We start from the raw sequence: 21,083 nt of genomic DNA, 5'->3' as shown, positions 1-21,083 counted from the left end.
TTCAAAGTTTAATGGCACAATAATCTGAAAATAAAGCCACCCTAAGCATAGGCATGGAAGAGAAGAGGAGGAAGAGTTTGGATTTATACCCCACTTTTTGCTCCTATAAGGAGACTCAAGGTGGCCGACAAGCTCCTTTCCCTTCATCTCCCCACAACAGACACCTTGTGAGGCAGGGGGGGCTGAGAGAGTTCCGAAGAACTGTGACTAGCCCAAGAGCCACCATAGGCATATTACAGGCGTGAATTCTCAAGGTGAGCACTACCTGGAGTCCATGTTCCTCAAAATTACACGTGTTTGGGGGTAGTTAGGTGTATCTTTCAGCTGTGGTTTGTATTCAGTTGTTTTTGTTGGGAATTGTTTTCAGTGTTGGTCACTAAAGTGAGGTGGAACAGTGCCGGAGGCAGAAGTTACAGAGGTACTTTTTGATATCAAGTTAATGGGATGGGGACTTGATTACGGCTGCTCTTTGCTGTCTTCTTGTCAGTGGAAACATATTGAAACTGCCTCCGTCCACCAAGAGCAAGATCCCACAATTAACCTCAGCAATAAGCAGGGTAGTTTTTTTTAAAAAAATTATAATATTCATCAGCAGTGATTTTGTATATATAGTTTATGTGGAGAACGCCTAATTATTAGCATTTATTAGCACTGAATGGCTGCAGAATATATTTCACAAAATGGACATGGCCCACATTTTGTGTCGCTTTTGTGCAACCAGACAGCAAATCTTAGACAAGAAGATTCCAAGAGAAAGTAGTATTTTTGTTTCATTTCTGGTCCTCATCTGGGAACCTGAGTTTAGGGCGCTTAATAATACTATCGGGGCTGAGGGGGGGAATTGCTTGTATAGTCTGGGATCTGTGAGCACGGTGGTGCTGGTGGAATATTGGTGCTGGTGGAATATAATTTCCCACATTTATTTCCTGCTGCTGCTCATTACATATCTTTTCCAACTTCCTTCCTGGACATTAGACCCTCATGAACAGCTTAGAGGGTAAAGTGAGGTCTAGCAAGGGATACAGAGTCAGCAACAATCACACACCCCAACAAAAGAAAAGCTTTTCTCTCATTGGAAGCAGACTGTGGGGTGATTGTGTTTAAGTTGCAGCCAGCTATTGACAACCCAGTAGGTTGTTTTTTGTTGCCTGTATCTCCTTAGCAACCCTGGGCTTTCTTGGTGGTCTCCCACCCAAGCAGTAGCCAAGGCCAATCCAGTTTAGCTTCTCATGAGATCAGGCTGGCCAGGGCCATCCAGGTCAGAGCCCAGGATAATTAGCATAGGATAATTAACCAAAAAAAAAAGCAATATTCCTGAGTTCTGGGAGGGGGGCTGGGGAGGGGAAAGCCAACCTCACCTTCAGAAGGGAGAGAGGGAAATGAAGGAATGCCTCTTATAGTTGTGCTTTTATTGTTCGTTGTAAATCATTTCAAAGCTGCCATTAAGCAGTAGCTCAGAAACTTTTCAAAATAACACAGATGATAAAGGAGAGAGGTGGACTAGCTCTGCTGCAGATTCAGTTGCCCCATCTTTGAAATATCCTGAATTCAAGCTAGATGAGAAAGGTGGTAAAGAGCAGATTCTATTAAATCCATTGTTTTCCCACTGGTCAGCTGAATACTGGCAGAGCAAGAGTTCCCGCCTGAGAAATGAGTTTTGTGTCTCTCATGTAAGGGAAGAGTTGGGTGTTGGGCATACTTTGGATATTCAGAAGCTGAAAATTGCGGCTCACTGCTCCTCCTGTTTATATATTTATATATATACCTCCTCCTGCTGGACCTTCATGGCATGCTCCAGAAAGACTGGGTTGCGATTTTGTTTGGTGGTAGTATGAAATACATAGTGGTACTTTAATTCTTCCTTGACCCCTCCCTTTTAATCTGCGCTGTGTCTTAGCAAATATCATTTTCTGACTGCCCAATAATAAACCTTTCACAATTCCTAAACAAGGAACCATCTTTACTTGTGATTTACGGCAGGATTATTGAGTGTCTGGGAACATTGCTATCTAGATAGTTAAATGAAACTTCAGCGCCGGGAATTTATAGCTCTAAACTCTCTGTGTCCGTCTTCTAATTCATCCACCTTATTATTGACCTAGGTCCAATTCACTTATGAGACATGGAGATTCACCTTATTGCATATTTCTGAAGCCAGCAAATCTTGGGCCCGGTAACAAGAGAAGGATTGCTTTTCCTGCCATAATTTTATACTGTGAAATATATATACGTTAAGAGACTTCATCTGATAACATTTGTAGAATTGCAACCTAGCATAGAATTGTTAACGGGCTTATCTGTATTTGAAGGATGCAGGGCTGGGAAATACAATGCGGACATCCATATTGCCACAGCGAGTAACAGACTGAGCCATGAATCAGGAAGCTGCTGGTTTTAATCTTGCCCCTGCTGTGAACTCCCAATTTCTGGCCAACAAAATCTTCATCTTTGATACTACTGACCTTACAGGGTTGTTGTGAGAAATATTGGGATAATGCGTGGTGACTGTGTTCACACACAAAAAATGTGGCCACATTAAGGTTTGGATTATCAGTACTAGCGTCACTGTATCATCTGAGCAGCAGTGGTGTAGTAGTTAGGAGCAGGTGTACTCTAATCTGGAGGAACCGGGTTTTATTCCCTGCTCTGCCACCTGACCTGTGGAGGCTTATCTAGAGAATTCAGATTAGCCTGTACACTCCAACACATGCCAGCTGGGTGACCTTGGGCTAGTCACAGTTCTTCTGAGCTCTCTCAGCCCCATGTACCTCACAGGGTGTCTGTTGTGAGAGGGGAAGGGAAAAGAGTTTGTAAGCCCCTTTGAGTCTCCTATAAGACAGAAAAGGGGATATAAATCCAACTCTCCTCCTCCTCTTCCTCCTCCTCCTCCTCCTTCTTGGACATGAACAGTGGGGTGAGCATAGAGTCATCAGAGGGGCACTAGAGATCTATGGATGGGAAAGAGATAAATATGGAGAAAATAAGCTTGTCTCTGGGGCAGGAAACTACTGACCTAGAATCTCCCAAAAGCCTCATGCAGACCACAGAATGTGCCAGTTGCCAGGTGAGAAATTCACACCTTAATTGTCCACATTGTCCCCTTGAAAAGAGATAGGACCTGAAATCCTTGGTGCTGAACAGATATTATTGATTCTGCTTGAAGTTTGAGCAGCCCCGAGGCTGTGGGTCTCTCTGTGGTACTGCCAAATCTGCCTCTGGTTGTTTTTTAAAGATTTGCTGAGGAATCAATACATGCGTGCCAAGAGGCAATCTTTTTAGTGGTGTGTTGGGTTGTACACATATTAAATACTTTTTTTAAAAAAAACCCAAAATGTATTTGTTTGGATTTGCTACTTTGAAGGACCCCCCGAGGAAGCTCATGATTAGCGTAACTGTAGTAAAGAATAGCACAATAACAAACAACACGTAGAGATGCTTCTTCTCCAATTTATTTTTGGCTCAGCGATTGTGAGCCTCTCTGGGGAAATAGTTCTGCAAGGATGGCGCCAACACATAGAAGGTCCTGCTGTTTTTAGACTTCCTAAGCTTGTCCCTGGTAGCCAGGATGTCTTAAATAAGGTCTTATTTGAGAATCTTAAAACAGAGGTGGAAATTTTCATGCAGGAAAAGACTAAGGAAGAAGTCATTTCATTTGCGAGGACTACTAAGAAGTGTAGCTCTTTTCCCAGATTCTAGTACTCGTTACGTGGTATACTATATTTTGTTCCTTTTTTTAAAAAAAAAGCAACCTTGATTTCCACCCTGGTTATTCTGCATCCCTTACCTGTCATGGGTGAGCACACCTAATTAAAACATGCCTTGAAATATACTGGGAAGGGCTTGTTAATTTTGTCGGAGACACGCGAAGGAAAAAAGCCCAGGTGTGCCATGCATTTGGTCGTGCTTTTAAACGATTGTGGCTGCATCTGTGGGCTGCTATAATTCCGTATTTCGTCGCAACTGACATGAAAGCCAGTCTAAACATTCAACATTGATTAGCATCTTAATTAGGTTTTGGTGCTTTGCTTGTTTGTTTGTTGTAAGAAGCAATAAGTCACCGGTTACATTGCGGATGTAAAGACTTCTGATTGTCTGGCAGTAATTGCATTTACAGAGGCCTTATGACTTGCTTGTGAATACATCGTTAAAGTATTTCTCCCCCCCCCCCCCCCCCCCCCCAAAAAAAAAAAAAAACATTACTGAGGCTTTTCTTTTTTTGGAACAGCCATTTTTTTAAAAAAAAATCTCAGTTTCACAATTGTTGAGAATCTGTTGTTCACCTAATTTTGCATTGATTTCAGTTTAAAGTGCAATTAAGATAGAAAGGGGTGTTCCATACCCAACTGTCTTAAACAAGCTCAGATTTAAAATCCCAGACTCGGTTTAAAATGTCACTCTGCATTTGCTTAATCTCATCAGATCAGCCTGTCATTTTTTGTTTAAAAATAGTTTTAGGAGAGTAAACTTATGGAACAGTTGTGGGGATATGGCTGAAATCCTGTCCCCAGTTGAGATGGGGGTAAAGAAGGAGAGAAACCAATCCCAGAAATTTATCCATGTGGTTGAATTGATGATGGATCCACCTTCCTACCAGGGGTTCTGTGGAAATCCTCCAAATTTTCTTTCCTTTTTTCCCTAGGTGGGGTGTGATGGTATCCTAGGCCCTTTCCGCGCATGCAAAATAATGCACATTCAATCCACTTTCACAATTGTTTGAAAATAGATTTTGCCATTCCGCACAGTAAAATCCAGTAAATCCAGTAAATTTGAAGTGCATTGAAAGTGGATTGAAACTGCATTATTCTGCATGTGCCAAAGGGGCCCTAGAGAAGTGTAACAGGCCTTTGAGGAATGTTTCTAGTCCTCTTGGAATGCTTATGTTTCCCTGACATTTTTTCAATGCTTTGCCCAAGCAAGAATCTCTTCATGTATCTCCGGATGTTTGCGTTTAGTGGAATTTGAGGGCAAATCTACAGCTGTATTGCATATATGCTGCGTGTTGCAGATCACTCCTACAAGAAAGATTCTTTGCTTGAAGAATAATAGCACGAATGCTATTTCTTGGCAAGTCTCACCTATATTTATAGGATGATCCCCTTCTTATTTTACTTTTTTCCCCATAGGGGAATACTCAGATATCTACCAGCACTCTGAAAGAAAGCAGCCTTACCATTTGATTGTGTAACGTGTAAAACTGACCTTCCTAGGTCAGGTAGTTCTGCAGATATGGAGCCGCTTCCCCTTTTAATGCATTCAATTAAAATTTCTTGAGAATTCCTGTGCTTGTAAAGGTCTTCGGGGGTGACCCAAGGCTCAGTGAAAGAGCCATGCACACTGGAGGCAGGAGGTCCCAGTTTCAATCACCAACAAGAAAAGGACAGCCGAGAAAGATCTCAGGTTGCACTGGGAGGGGGGAGTCATCAGGGTGATGTCTAAAAAGATGCCAGCAAGTCAGCACATATGATATTGGGCTAGGTGGATCAAAGGTCTGACTCACAATAAAGCAGCTCCGTATACTGCAAAGCATCTGGATTTTCCCATTGTCAGACACAGGCTTAGACCTTCTACAGAGCTAAGCCTGGCCTCTTCATGACCGACGTGCCTTCACGATGTCTGCTTCTGCATGTGCTGTTCCCCTTTCATATGCCGGGTTTTCTTTTCTTATGAGGGAGAATTTTCTTTTCTCCAAGTGCATAGGTCAGGAAGAGATACCTCTTTGATTCTGTCTCTGTAGAGGTAGAATAAAAGCGTTGCATATGACCCCGTGACTCCCAAAGCTACCCACTCCTGTTCCTGAAGCTATTCTTTGTTTTGGTGAGTTGAGCAATGTGGATGTGTGTTGTAGGTTTTTATACATGTAGCAGTGCCAAGTTTTCATATCTGGAGGAGTCAGTGGTCGGCGGTGGCTGCCATGTTTGGTTGATATATAGGTAAATTCAAAGCCGTGTTCAGCATGAAGCCACGGGGTGGATTTGGGTCATCTCCATCTCTCTCTTCTCCTCTTAGAGTTCTTGTGAGAGGGGGAATATATGCTGCTCCGAATTTCCTAGAAGACAGACAGGATATAAATACATCCCTGTCCCTGCTCGCCAGTTCTCTCCATTGGGATGGAACCTAAGAAGGAGTTCACCAAGCAACTCCTGCAGAATTCTTAAATGGGAGAATTGAGAGGGTTTTGAAGAGGAAGAAGAGGAGTAGTAGTAGTAGTTTGGATTTATACACAGCTTTTCTCAATGGCAAGGAGTCTCAAAGCAGCTGACAAGTGCCTTCCTTCCTTCTCTCCTCAACAGACACCTTTTGAGGTAAGTGGGGCTGAAGGAATCCAGAAATAACTGTGACTAGCCCAAGGTCACCCAGCAGGCTTCATGTGGAGGAATGGTTCACTTCAGCTGTTGGCAGAGGTGAAAACAGAAGGTCCACTTCTTGGTTCTCTAAAGCACCATCAGGGTACATGGGGCAGATAATGGAACTGCAGAAACCAACTTCCCAGGGGTGAAATGAGAAAAGAAGCAAACAGCAGTCTACCAGATACTCCAAAGCTGCTGAAGAAGAAGAAGAAGAAGAGGAGGAGGAGGAGGAGGAGGAGGAGTAGTTTTGATTTATACCCCAACTTTCTTTGCTGTAAGGATACTCATGGTGGCTTACAAGCTCCTTTCCCTTCCTCTCCTCACAACAGATATCTTGTGAGGCAAGTGGGGCTTAGAGTTCTGAGAGAACTGTGACTAGCCCAAGGTCACCCAGCAGGAATGCAGGAGTGTGGAAACACATCTGGTTCACCAGATAAGCCTCTGCCACTCAGGCAGAGGAGTGGGGAATCAAACCCGGTTCTCCAGATTAGAATCCTTCTCTTAACCACTACACCACGCTGGCTGCCGCTTGGCTCTTCATTCTGGGCAATTCAATGTCTGAGGCAAAGTCTCAGTGCTTCTTCGGATGCCCTTCCCCACCTTCCCTGTAGACTCCTTGCCTGACGCCCTTCCATAGCAGTTCAAAATCTAGAACCTCCACATGCAAGTCTTTTTGAGTCCTGAAGCACAGCTTCTTTAAAAGTGACATGTGATTGATATGTTTTTGTCACGAGTCAGTCATCTCATGCAGATCCGCAGACGTCAACAGTAATCCGTTTCAGAATAAGCTGTGGTGTGCTTGCCATAAATCACACGCTAACTTTTTGTAACGGAATATGCTTCATTAGACTCACCTCCTACAATACTGTTGGATCATTAGATGGAGGGTAGACAGAAATAATTTCAGACCTAATTCTTCCGGCGTAGAGAGCCCCCGTGTGTTTGTTCCATAAATACTTTACTAATTGAAGGCCACATCTTCTTTTTCAAAGGAAAGGTTTTTATCTGTTTTTTCTGCTTAACCATTTATTTAACATATTGTCGAAGGCTTTCACGGCCTGAATCACTGGGGTTTTGTGTGGTTTCCGGCCTGTATGGCCGTGTTCCAGTAGCATTTTCTCCTGACATTTTGCCTACATCTGTGGCTGGCATCCTCTCTGCCTGGAAACCACACAACACCCCATTTGTTTAACATGTTGCAACTGAGCATGATATAATGCATAAAATTTCTGTGCAACTTATTACAATTACAGTTGGACAAAGTATACAACCATTACCTTATATCACCTGTTGGTCTTCAACATGGTTTTAGTACATTGCCCTTAGGTAGACAAGGCATTGAAATATTTCCGGTTTAATTTCAATACCTGCTTTTTAAAATATATAACATTTGGGGCTTTTCTGAAGTCAGGAAATTATGACACAAAGGGAGACATTTTTACCCTCTGCTCTGTATTACACTCTCAGAGCCAGCATGGTGTAGTAGTTAAGAGCAGGTGGATTCTAATCTGGAGAACCGGGTTTGATTCCCCACTCCTCCACCTGAGTGGCAGAGGCTTATCTGGTGAACCAGAGGTGTTTCCGCACTCCTACGTTCCTGCTGGGTGACCTTGGGCTAGTCATAGTTCTTTTGGAACTCTCTCAGCCCCACCTACCTCACATGGTGTCTGTTGTGGGGAGAAGAAGGGAAAGGAGCTTGTAAGCCAACTTCAGTCTCCTTACAGAAGAGAAAGGGGGGATATAAATCCATCTTCCTCCTCCTCCTCCTCCTCCTCCTCCTCCTCCTCCTCCTCCTCCTCTTCTTCTTCTTCTTCTTCTTCTTCTTCTTCTTCTTCTTCTTCTTCTTCTTCTTCTTCTTCTTCTTCTTCTTCTTCTTCTTCTTCTTCTTCTTCTTCTTCTTCTTCTTCTTCTTCTTCTTCTTCTTCTTCTTCTTCTTCTTCTTCTTCTTCTTCTTCTTCTTCTTCTTCTTCTTCTTCTTCTTCTTCAACAATTAGAGCCACCTCCACTGTGATAGATCTTCAAGTGTATCATCTGGTTTGACCCTCCGTTTGGGAGAAATGTTGGATTCTTTCCCTAGGGCCTCTGTCCAGGTCACTCAGACAGAGCCCTCCGGGGATGGGGTGGTATAAAAGCCAAACAAACAAACAAACAAACAAGCAAACAAACAAACAGCCTTATTCTGACTCAGACCACCAAAGTATTCCAACTGACAGCATTTTTCCAGGGTCTTGGGTAGAACTCTTTCACATGACTTACAGTTTGGCCCATTTGACTGGGATGGCAGGGATGGAACCTGGGACCCGCAAGCCAAGCAGACGCTCTTCCACTGAGCTACAGCCCCTTCCTATAAGAAGGCAGAGAATACCAAAAAAGGAAGTGTCTCCTTAAAGTTTATTCCAGCAGAAGCTTTTGAGAATAAGACCTCACTCCATCCGTTGACCTCACAGCCATTTTACAGATGCCCTTATGACCAAAGCTCCAAATCCAGCAGTGTTGGGCTTCACTCCTGGCCTGCCTAACTCGATTTCTAAGCATAGGTGCATGAGCTGATTCCTACCAGCTCTTTCCTGATTGATTTGTGTGTGGGTATGTGTGTGTGTCGCATCTTGAATTTAACTCCACCTTCATTCAGATTCTGTTGTGCTTTAGGTAGGGAAAAAAACATTGAAACTGTGAGGAGTCCTTGGCTTGTTGGGTCACAATTGCTTCTGCACTTATCCCCACATAGAAGCCCCGGGCATACCCTCCATAAAGAGAAGAAAGTGCATTGAGCTGTAGCCACTGCTGCCGCTTGCCTTTCTAATCACAACCACAAGTTTTGGTTATGATTGGTGGTCAAGTTAGTAGCATCCAGTGAGACTCAGCTTCCCAGCTCACGTTTGCGAGACAAAGGCCGTTTCCGCACGGCGGCGGAAGGCCGAGATTACAGAGCATAGATGACGCTGACCGACCCCTCTGGGACCGTTCATAGAGGCGTTGAAATTCCGAGACAACGGCGCAGAGCTCGCGCCCCGTGTCGTCAGGCGTCCCGACCACTACCTGTCCTCGCGACCCTCCGATTGCGTCGTCGAGGCCAGGGGACATGCCCCCCTGCCCTGCGCGACCGCTCCAGAGTCGCAGGGCAGAGGGGGCGTGTCCCCAGGCCTTGGCGATGCGCCGGAGGGCCACAGGACAGGAAGGTCACCCAGACATGGGGGGAGGGAAGGAGCCTTGGAGCCGCTGCCGTTCGCATGGCAGCAGCTCCAAGCTGCCGTTTTCCAAAAACCTCGCTGGGGTTCCGCCCGTGCAGAAAGGGCCAAAGTTAAGTATCCGTTTTATATCCCCTGACCAATGAAGGGGTTTCATCTCATGAAGGGTAGACATCCAGTCCCCTGTGAGAGTGTTTGCATCAACAGCTCTTTGTCATAACTTCACTCTGGTTAAGAGGCAGGTGGGTACCATTTTGAATGAGAAATGTTCCGCGTACTCTTTTTGCCCTGGAAGCTTGTAAGAACATAAGAAGATAAGGAAGAGCCTGCTGTATCAGACCAGATTCCACCTAGTCCAGCACTCTGCTACTTGCAGTGGCCACCAGATGCCTTTGGGAGCTGACATGCAGGATGTGAAAGCAATGGCCTTCTGCTGCTGCCGCCGCCGCCGCCGCCAAGCACCTGGTTTGCTAAAGCATTTGCAAGCTTAGATCAAGGAGGATCAAGATTGGTAGCCATAGATCAACTTCTCCATCTATCGGGCCAAGTGCCTTCTAAAGCTATCCAGGTTAGGGGCCATCACCACCTCCTGTGGCATCATATTCCAAACACCAATCACAGATTGCATGAAGAAATGTTTCCTTTTACTAGTCCTAATTCTTTCCCCCCAGCATTTTCAATGTATCCCCCCTGGTTCTAATATTGTGAGAAATTCTCTCTGTCAACATTTTCTACCCCATGCATAATTTTATAGACTTCAATCATATCCCCCCCTCAGTCGTCTCCTCTCCAAACTAAAGAGTCCCAAACGCTGCAGCCTCTCCTCATAAGGCAGGTGCTCCAGTCCCTCAATCATCCTCATTGTAAAACCAAGACCTGAATTTGACCACGTGGGACTTTGTTGTTCTGAGTCACTGAGATCCATAGTGACTTCCAGAATGATGACCAGGTCTCCAGGTTCCCAGGCAGAGGAGAACTGTTGTTGTGTAGATGGTCGAAATCGAACCTGCAGTGCAATATACACAAAACAAGTACTGCGTCATCCAGCTGTGGCTCCTCTGACCTCTTTGCTTTTACCAAGGTGGTTTGCTTTTATGTGTTATGACTTGTTGCAGGTGGCTGGAATTAAAGTCATAGCTGTCACCGGTCACCCCAAAAAATTGGTATTTGTGGCTTGTGTAGAAGCGGGTCCCACCCTGCAGGGTTGGGTTAGAGGTGGCTACTTGTCTGAAAAGGTCAGAGACTAATTTCACTTGCAGATGTGCTTGGGGGCTGGTATTCTCCAGTCCATACTGGTGTAATCAGGGTACTTTATATTTAGGAATCACGTACTATCAATTTGTGGTGTTGGGTAGCATAGTGTTTGTGGGTCAAGCCATGCTGACCCTACCCAGTCTGAAAATAAATGGCGGCACATGCTATAAGCACTCAGACCACTCCTTTCTTGGCAACATATGCCACAAAGTACCCACATGCAGCTTCCTGATGTGGAATAGCAATCTTCTTTCAGTGCCCATTCTGGAAAGTTTTTTTTTTTTCCAGAGCAAATCCCTGGAAATTGAATCAAAAGCCCCTTTAAGGTCTAGAAAAGCAGCGTGTAGCTTTGCTTTAGTTTTCCGGCTGTATTTGTTAATGAGATGGTTAAGGACAAGACAGTGATCAAGGGTGTTTTCTGTGTCATTTCTCTATTCAATTTGCTCCACACCCAATATATTATTTTGGACCATTCAAAGGGTAAGTTTACCTAGCAAATGTTTAGCATATAATTTTCCAATTACAGATAGGCCTATGGTTTGTTGGCAACATATGATTTCCCTTTTTAAATGTGGGAACAATTATCACACTGGTGCAAGCAGTTGAGACTAACCCAGTTTTGTGTGTGAGATCGTAACTAGGGCAGCTGGAAGAGGGGTCCACTATTCTATATGTGCTTTAAATAATTCCGGTGGTAAAACATCCAGACCTAGTAATCCCTTCCTGTAAACAGGAAACCGTAATGGCGGCCAAAGCGGGAGACGAAAGGGAAGGTTTGGCGGTTTCTGGAAATGGCTGTGTGCTTCATGGTGCTAACAACTTGTTGGAACAACTTACTGAGGTTGAGGGGGAAAAACACACCTGCTTGCTCAGGCGAAGTTGTCCTTAGTTACAGAAAAGTGACTCTATGGTGTATAAAACACATGCACATTGTTCATTCCACATTCATGTGTGCGCTTGAATCCCTTTCTCTCTGCCTAGTAAAACAAATACTGCACAAACCCTTCAGAACTGCACACTGTATATTTTATTCCTAAACATCAAACTAATCATGTTGGGTGGCCACTTCAGCTTCTTTCTGCCTGCCCAGGTATTATTTCTCTGAGCCTTACCTAAAAATCCAGCATGAAAAAAAAAAGGCAGACTTGGATTTCCAGTAGTGCAGTGCAAACGGATGAAACTACGCCTGTGTCGTGTAAACAAACACACGCATGCAAGGACCAAGGCAGACTTTTAAAAACACGCCTCGCGTCGATGCGTTGTAAATGCACACAAAGAAAATATTGTAGACCGGCACAACGTGAGGGACACCAGTGCTGTCCCATAAAGGTTCCCAGCGATGTGGACGTAGCTTTAGTAATCGGGGAGTGCTTACAATCTTGCCTTCAGATATTTCATTGCTTGTGAATTGAAATTGGTTGTCAAGTGCAAGGCACGGCGCACTTTGCAAGGTGCCCTATACTGTCATGTGCTACATATTTAATGCTTGAAAGAACAAGGAAGGGACACATGCAGAGGAGAGAGATAGAGGAGGACCAGTAAAGAGGGACTGCCTATAGCTCCAGGGGAAAAGTCAGAGGACGGGGCATGCCGTTCAGTTGCGTGTTTAATACTTGGAGAAGGGGGTTGAGAGAATCTAGGCAGCTTAGCCGGGCCTGGCTTTTGTGGCCCTTTTGATTTTCTGCGCCCTCTTCTCTGTCTTTGTTTTTTATTTTTGCATGGCTGTGAGTCTTTCCTGGAGCTGCAGAGCGCGAGAGAGGTATATCCAGGAACACCTGATGAGAGCATTGTGAAGGCAAAGCAGAAGGAGGTGGGGGGAATCTGTAAAGGAGCAAATGCACAGTAAGCCCGACAGATGTCTGTAGTCATTTATATTGCCAGCACGTGGGGGCCGTTTGCTGGTTCCCCTTACTTCTCTTGCGCTCTCCCAGTGAGCAAAGGGGAGGCAGTTTTCAGCCGACAATGAAATCTTGGCACTTAATTGCAGTCGTGGGAGATGCCCTTCAGGTAAGGCGCAAAGAAGGGTTTTTAAACAATTTGGAGAGAAGAGCAAGAGACGGGAGGGAAAAGAAAACACAGTGATATAAAGGCATGCTTGCCAAATGAAGCGCGGTGCCAGCATTGAAACACCCTGGCAAAGATGTAGAGAGGGTCTGAAGGTGTGTGGAAGCATGTGTGTGTGTGGGGGGGGGGGGCGGCACACGTTGTCATGTTCGGCTGCCATGGTTCTGTAGCTGCCTTCAGTGGTGTACTGGCATTAATGCGGAGAAGGTTTGTGTCTGCATTTGGCTTCGGGTTGTGTGATCAGAATAGAGATTGGTGCACAACTCCCGGAATAACAGAAGCCAAAGCTGTCCGTGAAGCAGACGGAAGGGGTTTTTCGCCTCGGGGAAAAAGGTATGGGGAGTGGGGCAAGCTCTCTGGCGTGTCTGTGCTCGTGTTCAGCTGAGCAGTGATTTGTAAAAGGCCAGGGGTGGAAGCATGCTTCTGAACCCATGGTGAGTGTCATTGGAAGGGGGTGGTTGACTATGTGTGTGCTTGGGGGGTGGGGGTAACTTTCTTTGATGCTAGTGAAAGTTTTCCTGAACTTTCACCGGCCAGTTCAACGTGTAACGTCAGTTTGATAGTCTCTGCTTGTAAATCAGCATCTATATCTTTACGTGTCGCTTTGCTTTTTCAAATGCAAACACCTTTGTCGTGCGCATTATGTGTCCTTTTCGAACTAAACTTTCTGAGATTTCGGTGCCACCTCTGAAAACTTTAAAATGCTGGGTGGTTTCTGGTTAATGATAGGCTTAGCCAAGTTAGCACACGGGCTCTTGCCACCAATAGCTTTCATTACTACGTTTCTTTCTTCTTTTTTTAAAAAAAGGAAAAGCTGTTCTCATTTAATATTTAGTCACTGGAGCATTTTTAACTTTCAGGTGACCAAATATTGTATTGTGTTTCAAATTCATTGCTTGGAGACAAGCTGTGTATTTCTGCAATGATCTCGTTGTGAATGTTATTTACAAATGTTCCATTCAACATATTAGCATTTCATTTTTGATGCTGTGTTTAGTGGTGCTCCTTAAAGAAAAAAACCCAGGTATTCAAGCCTCCCCCATTCTGAGACTCAGCAGGATCCAACACAGATTTTTAGTTTCTTTCATGAGGCTGCTTTGTAGATTATTTTCTGCAGTTTGAAGAAAGCAGTAGATATGAGGGATTGGAAAACATAAATGTTTCAATGCCTGCAGTAATTTGGTATTAAATTATCTAAATTATGGTCTTGTTTTCCCCTGTATATTAAATGACACCAATTTTAAATTGTGACTCTCTTTCTTATGTGTTAAAGATAGTGGGGAAGGGAACTGTTAACAGATCCATTACAAAACGATAAAACACAATATTAAGGGCGTATGATTTTCCATAGCACTGGCTATTCATGGCAGAATAATTCCCACCCCCACCCCCCTTGAAATGAAGAATATTTGTCTTATTCCAGAAACGAAAGGCTTTAAAATGTAACACCGTGTGCATTATTGACGTACAGTATTCTTCCTGGTTCATTGTTTTTTATTCCACTGCAAAGTGTGTACTCCATACTCTTGTGCATTGTAGTTAGCTTGATTGTTTCTGGATTTGTTTTCTTTTTGCAAATGCAAAACGTTATAATCAGTAGAGGAGCCGCCGGAGTTCTCTTTGCTAAACGCCAGCGAGGAGAAGCGTTTCCTGCCTTGTTTGTTTTCATGATGAAATGAAGTCAGTGGAGATTTACCCTGATGATCTAAACACATCCTTCAGATGTCTGCTTGGTCCTTGGTACCTCTGTCTCAATGTGGGGACTCGGCTAGTCAACTGTTTGCTGCCCAGAATGTTGTAGGTTAATCATGCCATATGGCTATTTGCATATGTTTTGGGATTGCAAAAAAAAAAGGTAATTGTTAACTTCATGTCATGGTTGCATACAATGGTTAAACCAGGAAATGATCTGATAGGGTCCATTGTGTTGAGGATAGAATAACTGCAGCAGCAGCAGCAAATAAGTATGAGTTTTTTCACTTTTGGTGGTTGGTTTTTGTTTAGTTTGTGAGTATTAAGAACCATGGTTTATGAGCCATGTAGAAATGCTACCATTCATTCTTTACACTAACAGGCTAGCATAGTTGCAGAAGAGTACTTGGAGCCGGTTGAAATCACTATTCAAGCTCATTTGACCTTGAGACAGCCAGTATTTCTTACTCTTACCTAACTCACAGGTTGTTGTAGGGAATGATGGGACATCAGAAAATTCTGGCCGTTCAGCTATGCTTGCCTCAAAATCACTTGAGAGTTGCAATCAATAGTTGGATTTGTGTGTGAGAAACCTACAGCCAGGCCATGTAAAGTTCACAGTTTGTGGATGGTTGGGAGAGGTAACCAGAAGACCGCTGCTGCATGCTTGTGTTATGGCTGTATTATTGCATCAAAACTGATGCGGCATTGATGGCCATTAGCAATTGCTGTAGTTCTTGGTAGAAGAAGACGTTTTGGAAGCATGGGCACCCAGGTTCTGTGGCAAAACACAAAGGTGTTCATTTTAATGCTGCCACCGTTTGAATCCCAACTGACCTGTAAGCAGAACAAAATAAAATGTTTTTCATACAGCCATCTCCAAGAAGCTCTTTTTCACTCTGAAGCCTGCAATGAATGAGCATCTTGCTAAAGAACAGCAACCCCTCTAGCACTGGAGAAATCCTCCATCATTGGTGTGCATGGAAAAATGTCCACTCACAGTACTCAAAGGAGTGACAAGAACAAACACAGCGTCTCCCTCCTCCTTCATTTTTGACCTTCCATTCATTGAAGTCCACCCCCACACTTAATTTTCAACATCCCCTTGAAATCCACCATTTACCCTACCTTAGGATTATGATCTTCAGGAAAGATTTTAAGTTCACACCCCCAAATCTACGTTCACTTGAATCGAAAGCCTCTGAGTTCCCAGGTCTATGTCCTCCCAAGGATTGCAGTCTGAAATGAAGACTTATCTCCATCTATATGAAAATGCAGCCATCTCAGAACTGGTACTAAGGAAGTGATCTAGCATTTTAAGGCAATTCAGACCAGGATGAGACCAATGGAAGGAGCTCTTGGTGCAGCACAGGAGACCCAAGTGAGACCCGTTGCTCCTTTTTCGTTATTTTTACCAGGACCACTGGAAGACAGACACAGCAGGAGAAACTCAGGTATCCTCCAGTGAGGCAGTGTTCCTGACATTCTACCCCCCTTTCTATTTATAAATTTATTAGCAAGAAACTCAATGAGAGTAATATGTTTTTTTAAAATGTCAGCTCTGCAGGGGATGGGGAGATAATGCACTATTTACAATTCTGCATATTGCTTCCAGCGAGAAGAGTGATATCACAGTTGTCCACCACAGTTATCAAGAGAGATGACAAAGAGTTGCTTTATGAGTGTGCTGAAATGTAAATGGTGATATTTTGTGAACAGAGGAACATTTACCGTTTACTTTGCCAATGAAGGATTGATTGATTGATTGATTATTTGGTTGATTGATTGATTGATTGATTGATTGATTGATTGATTGATTGATTGATTGAGTGAGTGAGTGAGTGAGTGAGTGAGTGAGTGAGTGAGTGAGTGAGTGAGTGAGTGAGTGAGTGAGTGAGTGAGTGGAGTGAACGAACAGAGGGACAAGACTAAGGCCCCTTCCGCACATGCAGAATAATCCAATTTCAATTCACTTTGCAGTTGTGTGGAATAGCAAAACCCACTTGCAAACAATCATGAAAGTGGATTGAAAGTGCATTATTCTGCATGTGCGGAAGGGGGCTGAGTCATATGACTAGGAATCCCTTGATGTAGAGGCCAAGATGATCTTCACATAACACTTGATTCGTAAGGGGAATTGATCAATTCCTGTTTATGGTATGAGGGTATTTGTGGGTTATTGATGCACTATTTTCACTGGGAGGAGTTTCTTTATCTGATGGTCCCAAGCCCACCTTGGGCTCCAGTTTAGCTTTTAGCATCAAGTTTTTCACCCACCCTCTGAGAATATGATCAAGACTTTGGCTTGAAAATCCAAACAGCCCTCTAAGTTCTCAGAAATAAAACTGGAACAATAGAAATCAGACCTGCAATCTTTTCTGAGACGGTGTATCCTTTATGAGTTTTATGTTAGTGTCAGTTTTGGGACAATGAATATGGGCTTAACTAGAGAGTTGATGAAGAGATGTTCTCCTTCCATTGTTTGGGAGAATAAAAATATCATCTGTGTATTGAATGAAGGCAACCTTTGAATTGCTTAACCATTACATTTTGTTGGAGAAAAATCACAATATTATATGTTTTATTTGGTGGTCTTAAAAAAAGAAGTCAGTTCTTTCTTTTATTCTCTTGTTAACTTAATGGTCAGGATTTTTAGTTCCGAACAGGAGTTCTTGAGGGTTTAGAATTAGGGAGCTAATCTTGTTTCTCTGTTAAAAAAGGAGTCATTATCTGCCCCCTCCTCAATTTGTCATGCCATCCAAAGGAAAAAAGATACTTCATGAAACTTCATTGTCTTTTTTTTTTAATGAGAAAAATTGCTTGGTTCAGCGCTTAGTATCAAGTTTTTCTTCAGCAGAACTAGGTTATGAATTCAAGCAATTAAAGATGACAAAGGGTTCAGTTTTATTGCCTAGACTTAATATGCTTCGCTCTCCACCCCCCAAGCTCCATAAAAAATTCAAAGTGTTATGTTTGGGGATGGGGGGGGGGGAGGAGTCAGGTGCTTCAGAGATGTTCTTTGTTTCCAGCATTGCAGCCAAGGGAGCATTAATAAAAACATAACGTTACCAGTGGTACACCTACCGTTTGTTTTTCTTTTTAAGTATTTTTCACTACTGACCTGCTTTGCTATATTGACGCAAAGGAAAGGTAGAAATGCACCTTTTTGCAAAAAAAAAATTGTTACTTTCTATTTAGGAAAGTTCTTGTGTTGATGAAACTTTACTGAATGAATGGAGTTCAAGGCCTTTTAGAAATAGCCAAGCAAAGCCTGATCATCAGATTTAGTTGACTCTCATTCCATGGAGAATCATAGAATCCTAAAGTTGGAAGAGACCCCAAGGGCCATCAAGTCCAACCCCTTCCATGCAGGAATACATAATCAAAGCACTCCTGTCAGAAGGCCATCCAGTCTCTGTTTAGAAACCTCCAAGGAAACCTCCAAACTTCCACCACGCTCCGAGGTAGTGCATTCCGCTGTCTAACAGCCCTGACAGAAAGTTTTTTTCTTGGAGAATCTCCATATAGTCTCACAATTTGTCTTCAGTTAGCAACACCGCATATGACAGTGTAAGTAATCCCCCGGAGTTTAAACATGACATGCCACAAGGGGGATATTGTTTCCTGGTCTTCCTAATTCCATTGTAAAATTAATATTCTGATAAATATTTTGGGGAAATCGTGATAATGTATTTGCAATTAAAATACTTGTGGAAATTTTTAGATGCATGGTTCCTTTTTTGCAGTTAAATCGATGAACTAAATGTGTGTTCCCTACCAAGTCCCTGCAAGAGCTGGAAGAATTTCAGGTCTGTCAGTTTCAGGGCAGTTTCCCTGTAGGAACCTGGCATGTACGCTGCATGTGGAGAACACAATGGCTGCAAATCGGGCCATAGCTGTGCTGCTACACAATACCAATAAGATCAATGGGATTTAAGCAGACTAACAACGATCAGGATTGCTGTCAATACAACAATACAACAAGCATTGTTTTATCTGTTAAGTATGATATGTAAAATCAACAATGGGTCAATAGTGACCTGGTACTCCCACAGGGGAATACCTAACCTTTATGGGCAATGAGCAGTGGTGGGAATAGTCACAATTGGAGTCCAATAGAATAAAAAAATGGATGATGAACTGAACAGTTTGATTAAGCCTACAATTCTAGCTTTCTTAAAGTTAAGACCTCTTGAAACCAAGTAGTCTTATTTCAAATAAACATCTTCAGGGTGAATAAGGTGTGTTTATTTCAGCAGGAGTCAGGCATTACTATCACATTACTATCACATTACTATCACATTTATCACATGAGCAACTTCTTGCATGTTCCTGATTTCTCACCTTTTTTGTTTTTGTTTATAGCAATTGTGGTTCCAGGAGCCTCATGGGCACAGAGCGGGAAGCCGCAGTACTGCACCCCATGCTTCGCTCACAACCTGGGTTTGATCCTTACAGATGTGACAGATGTCGGTTTTAGGAAGCTGGCCCAAGTTTGACTCAGCCTCCCATCCTGCTTCTCGCAATTTTACCCAGTAGGACTCCCTTCTGGAGTTGATAAGAATTATAATATAGTGACCTCCCAAGGGCAATCAGATTACTGAGAGGAACCACATTTCCAAACAATGGCAGCCCTGTGACTTTCCAAGGCTGAGTATAGGCCAAGCGTGGTGTAGTGGTTAAGAGCAGGTCCATCACTAAGGCACCTTCTTGTATTGATAGAAACTTTTCTTCTGTGAAGAATTGCTTCTTCTTAATAGGCAGTCTTCCAGCATATGTAGAATCTGAGTCTTGCAAACTGAGGGGCGTGGCTTCTTTTATAGAGTCAATCCATCTCGTGTATGGCCTTCCTCTTCTCCTCCTGCTTTCAACTTTTCCTGGCCTTATTGCATTTTCCAGTGACTCTTGCCTTCTCATGATGTGACCAAAATACAAGAGCCCCACTTCGGTCATTTTAGCTTCTGGGGAATGTTCAGACTTCATTTAATCTGTGTGTCATGTTAAGGCTGTCGAGACGCTTCCAGCTTATGGCAGCCCTGTAAATTAGTGTCCTCCTATTAACAGTCTTGCTCAGGTCTTACAAACTGAGGTCCGTGGCTTCCTTGATTGAGTCAATGCGGGGTCTTCCTCTTTTCCTGCTGCATTCAGTCTTTGCTAGCATTCTTATCTTTTCCGTGACTCTTGAGTGCAACTTGTTCAGCTGTGTGGTCAATTTCTTCCTGGACACTTGCATAAAACCTCTCAATTTCTTCCTCATCAGCACCTGTAGTTGGGGCATACATTTGGTGCTGTTACATTCTTTCCTTGGGCTTTCCTCAAAGTCTGATTGATATTATTGGGTCAAAGTTTGCATTATAGCCCCTGGCTGCCTGTGCTGCATCTCGCCTTGCTAATAAAGTGACCCTGTTTCTTCCATTTTTGTAATTCCCCAAGTAAACCTCTGTGTAATTTCCTGACTGAAAATGGCCTGATTCAGTCCACTTTAGTTCACTCACTTCCAGAACTGAAATGTTTAAAGTGTGCAATTCTATTCATGAATAAAGCATCCTAGACATACTGACTAGAGCAGGGGTCTGCAACCTGCGGCTCCAGAGCCGCATGCGGCTCTTTCAGCCTTCTACTGCAGCTCCACATGGCCTGGAGGTTGGAGGATAGTGTGGGCATGTCCCTCCAGCCCTCCAGAGCAGGGCTGGAAGGAAAGGTGAGTGGAGGGGCCGAACCGGAGGCGGCTCTGTGCGTGAGGTTGCCGCTTTTCGCACCCCCTCCACTCACCTCTCCTTCCAGCATTGCTCTGGAGGGTTGGAGGGACACGCCCACGCTGCCCTCCAACACAGGGTTTGACCTTGCGTGTGACTTTGCAAATGTGTTGGGTCTCTACGAAAAGGTGGCTGTCTGCATTAAGAATCAGAAAATAAATGTGTGCTTCCTCTTCTGCATTTACTGCTCTGCACTCCTTCATTGGAAAGCGTAGTGAAAGAAATGACCAGTAAATAACACATTGATTCCCTATGCAATACCAACTATTCCAACTATTCCAGGGACTCTGCCAATCTTCTGCAAGGGCAAAATACTTCCTGGGCCCCATTTTCTTCCTGACGGTTTGCAATACGTTGCAGTGTGGCATATTCTCTTTCATTTGTTTGAGCATTAGAGTCCCAAGTTATTTAAATACTTGGTATTATGGGTAAGGTAGGAACTGTGTCGTGCACAGATTTATATATCAAGTAGCTCTTTGACTGTGGCTGCCCTAACTTTATGCAAACTGTGAATCCCTCCCATGAAGCCCATTTTGTGCTTTGCAGTAAACTTTGCAGGAGCAGCAGTGGTGTAGTGGTTAAGAGCAGGTGCATTCTAATCTGGAGGAACCAGGTTTGATTCCCCGCTTTGCCGCTTGAGCTGTGGAGGCTTATCTGGGGAATTCTCCAATACACGCCAGCTGGGTGACCTTGGGCTAGTAAATATATATATAATGAGCCAATATATATATAAAATATATATAATGAGCCAGAGACAGTATCTAATTTATAGAAGGGGAAAA

At 43.6% G+C, this 21,083-nt stretch overlaps 1 protein-coding gene across 19 annotated transcripts in view; it reads left to right on the top strand.

Moving 5' to 3' along the window:
- RBFOX1 (RNA binding fox-1 homolog 1) overlaps positions 1 to 21,083 on the top strand; it is a 1,291,038-nt gene that overhangs the window by 603,875 nt on the left and 666,080 nt on the right. The window contains exon 1 of one of the 19 annotated variants that reach the window (XM_048494252.1): positions 12,583 to 12,796. The exons of 15 other annotated variants lie outside the window; for them this stretch is intronic. In XM_048494252.1, coding sequence (XP_048350209.1) covers positions 12,752 to 12,796 — 45 coding nt within the window. In that variant the 5' untranslated portion in view covers positions 12,583 to 12,751. Of the gene's footprint in view, positions 1 to 12,582; positions 12,797 to 13,050; positions 13,187 to 21,083 lie in introns of those variants that run through there. 3 more of the 19 variants (XM_048494256.1, XM_048494257.1, XM_048494260.1) reach the window with 3 other exon arrangements.

The sequence above is a fragment of the Sphaerodactylus townsendi genome, linkage group LG04 (genome assembly GCF_021028975.2).
Source record: "Sphaerodactylus townsendi isolate TG3544 linkage group LG04, MPM_Stown_v2.3, whole genome shotgun sequence".
In the NCBI taxonomy this organism is placed as follows: domain Eukaryota; kingdom Metazoa; phylum Chordata; class Lepidosauria; order Squamata; family Sphaerodactylidae; genus Sphaerodactylus; species Sphaerodactylus townsendi.
The sequence above is the reverse complement of the archived record's forward strand: the minus strand, read 5'-3'. Positions and strand labels throughout refer to the sequence as shown.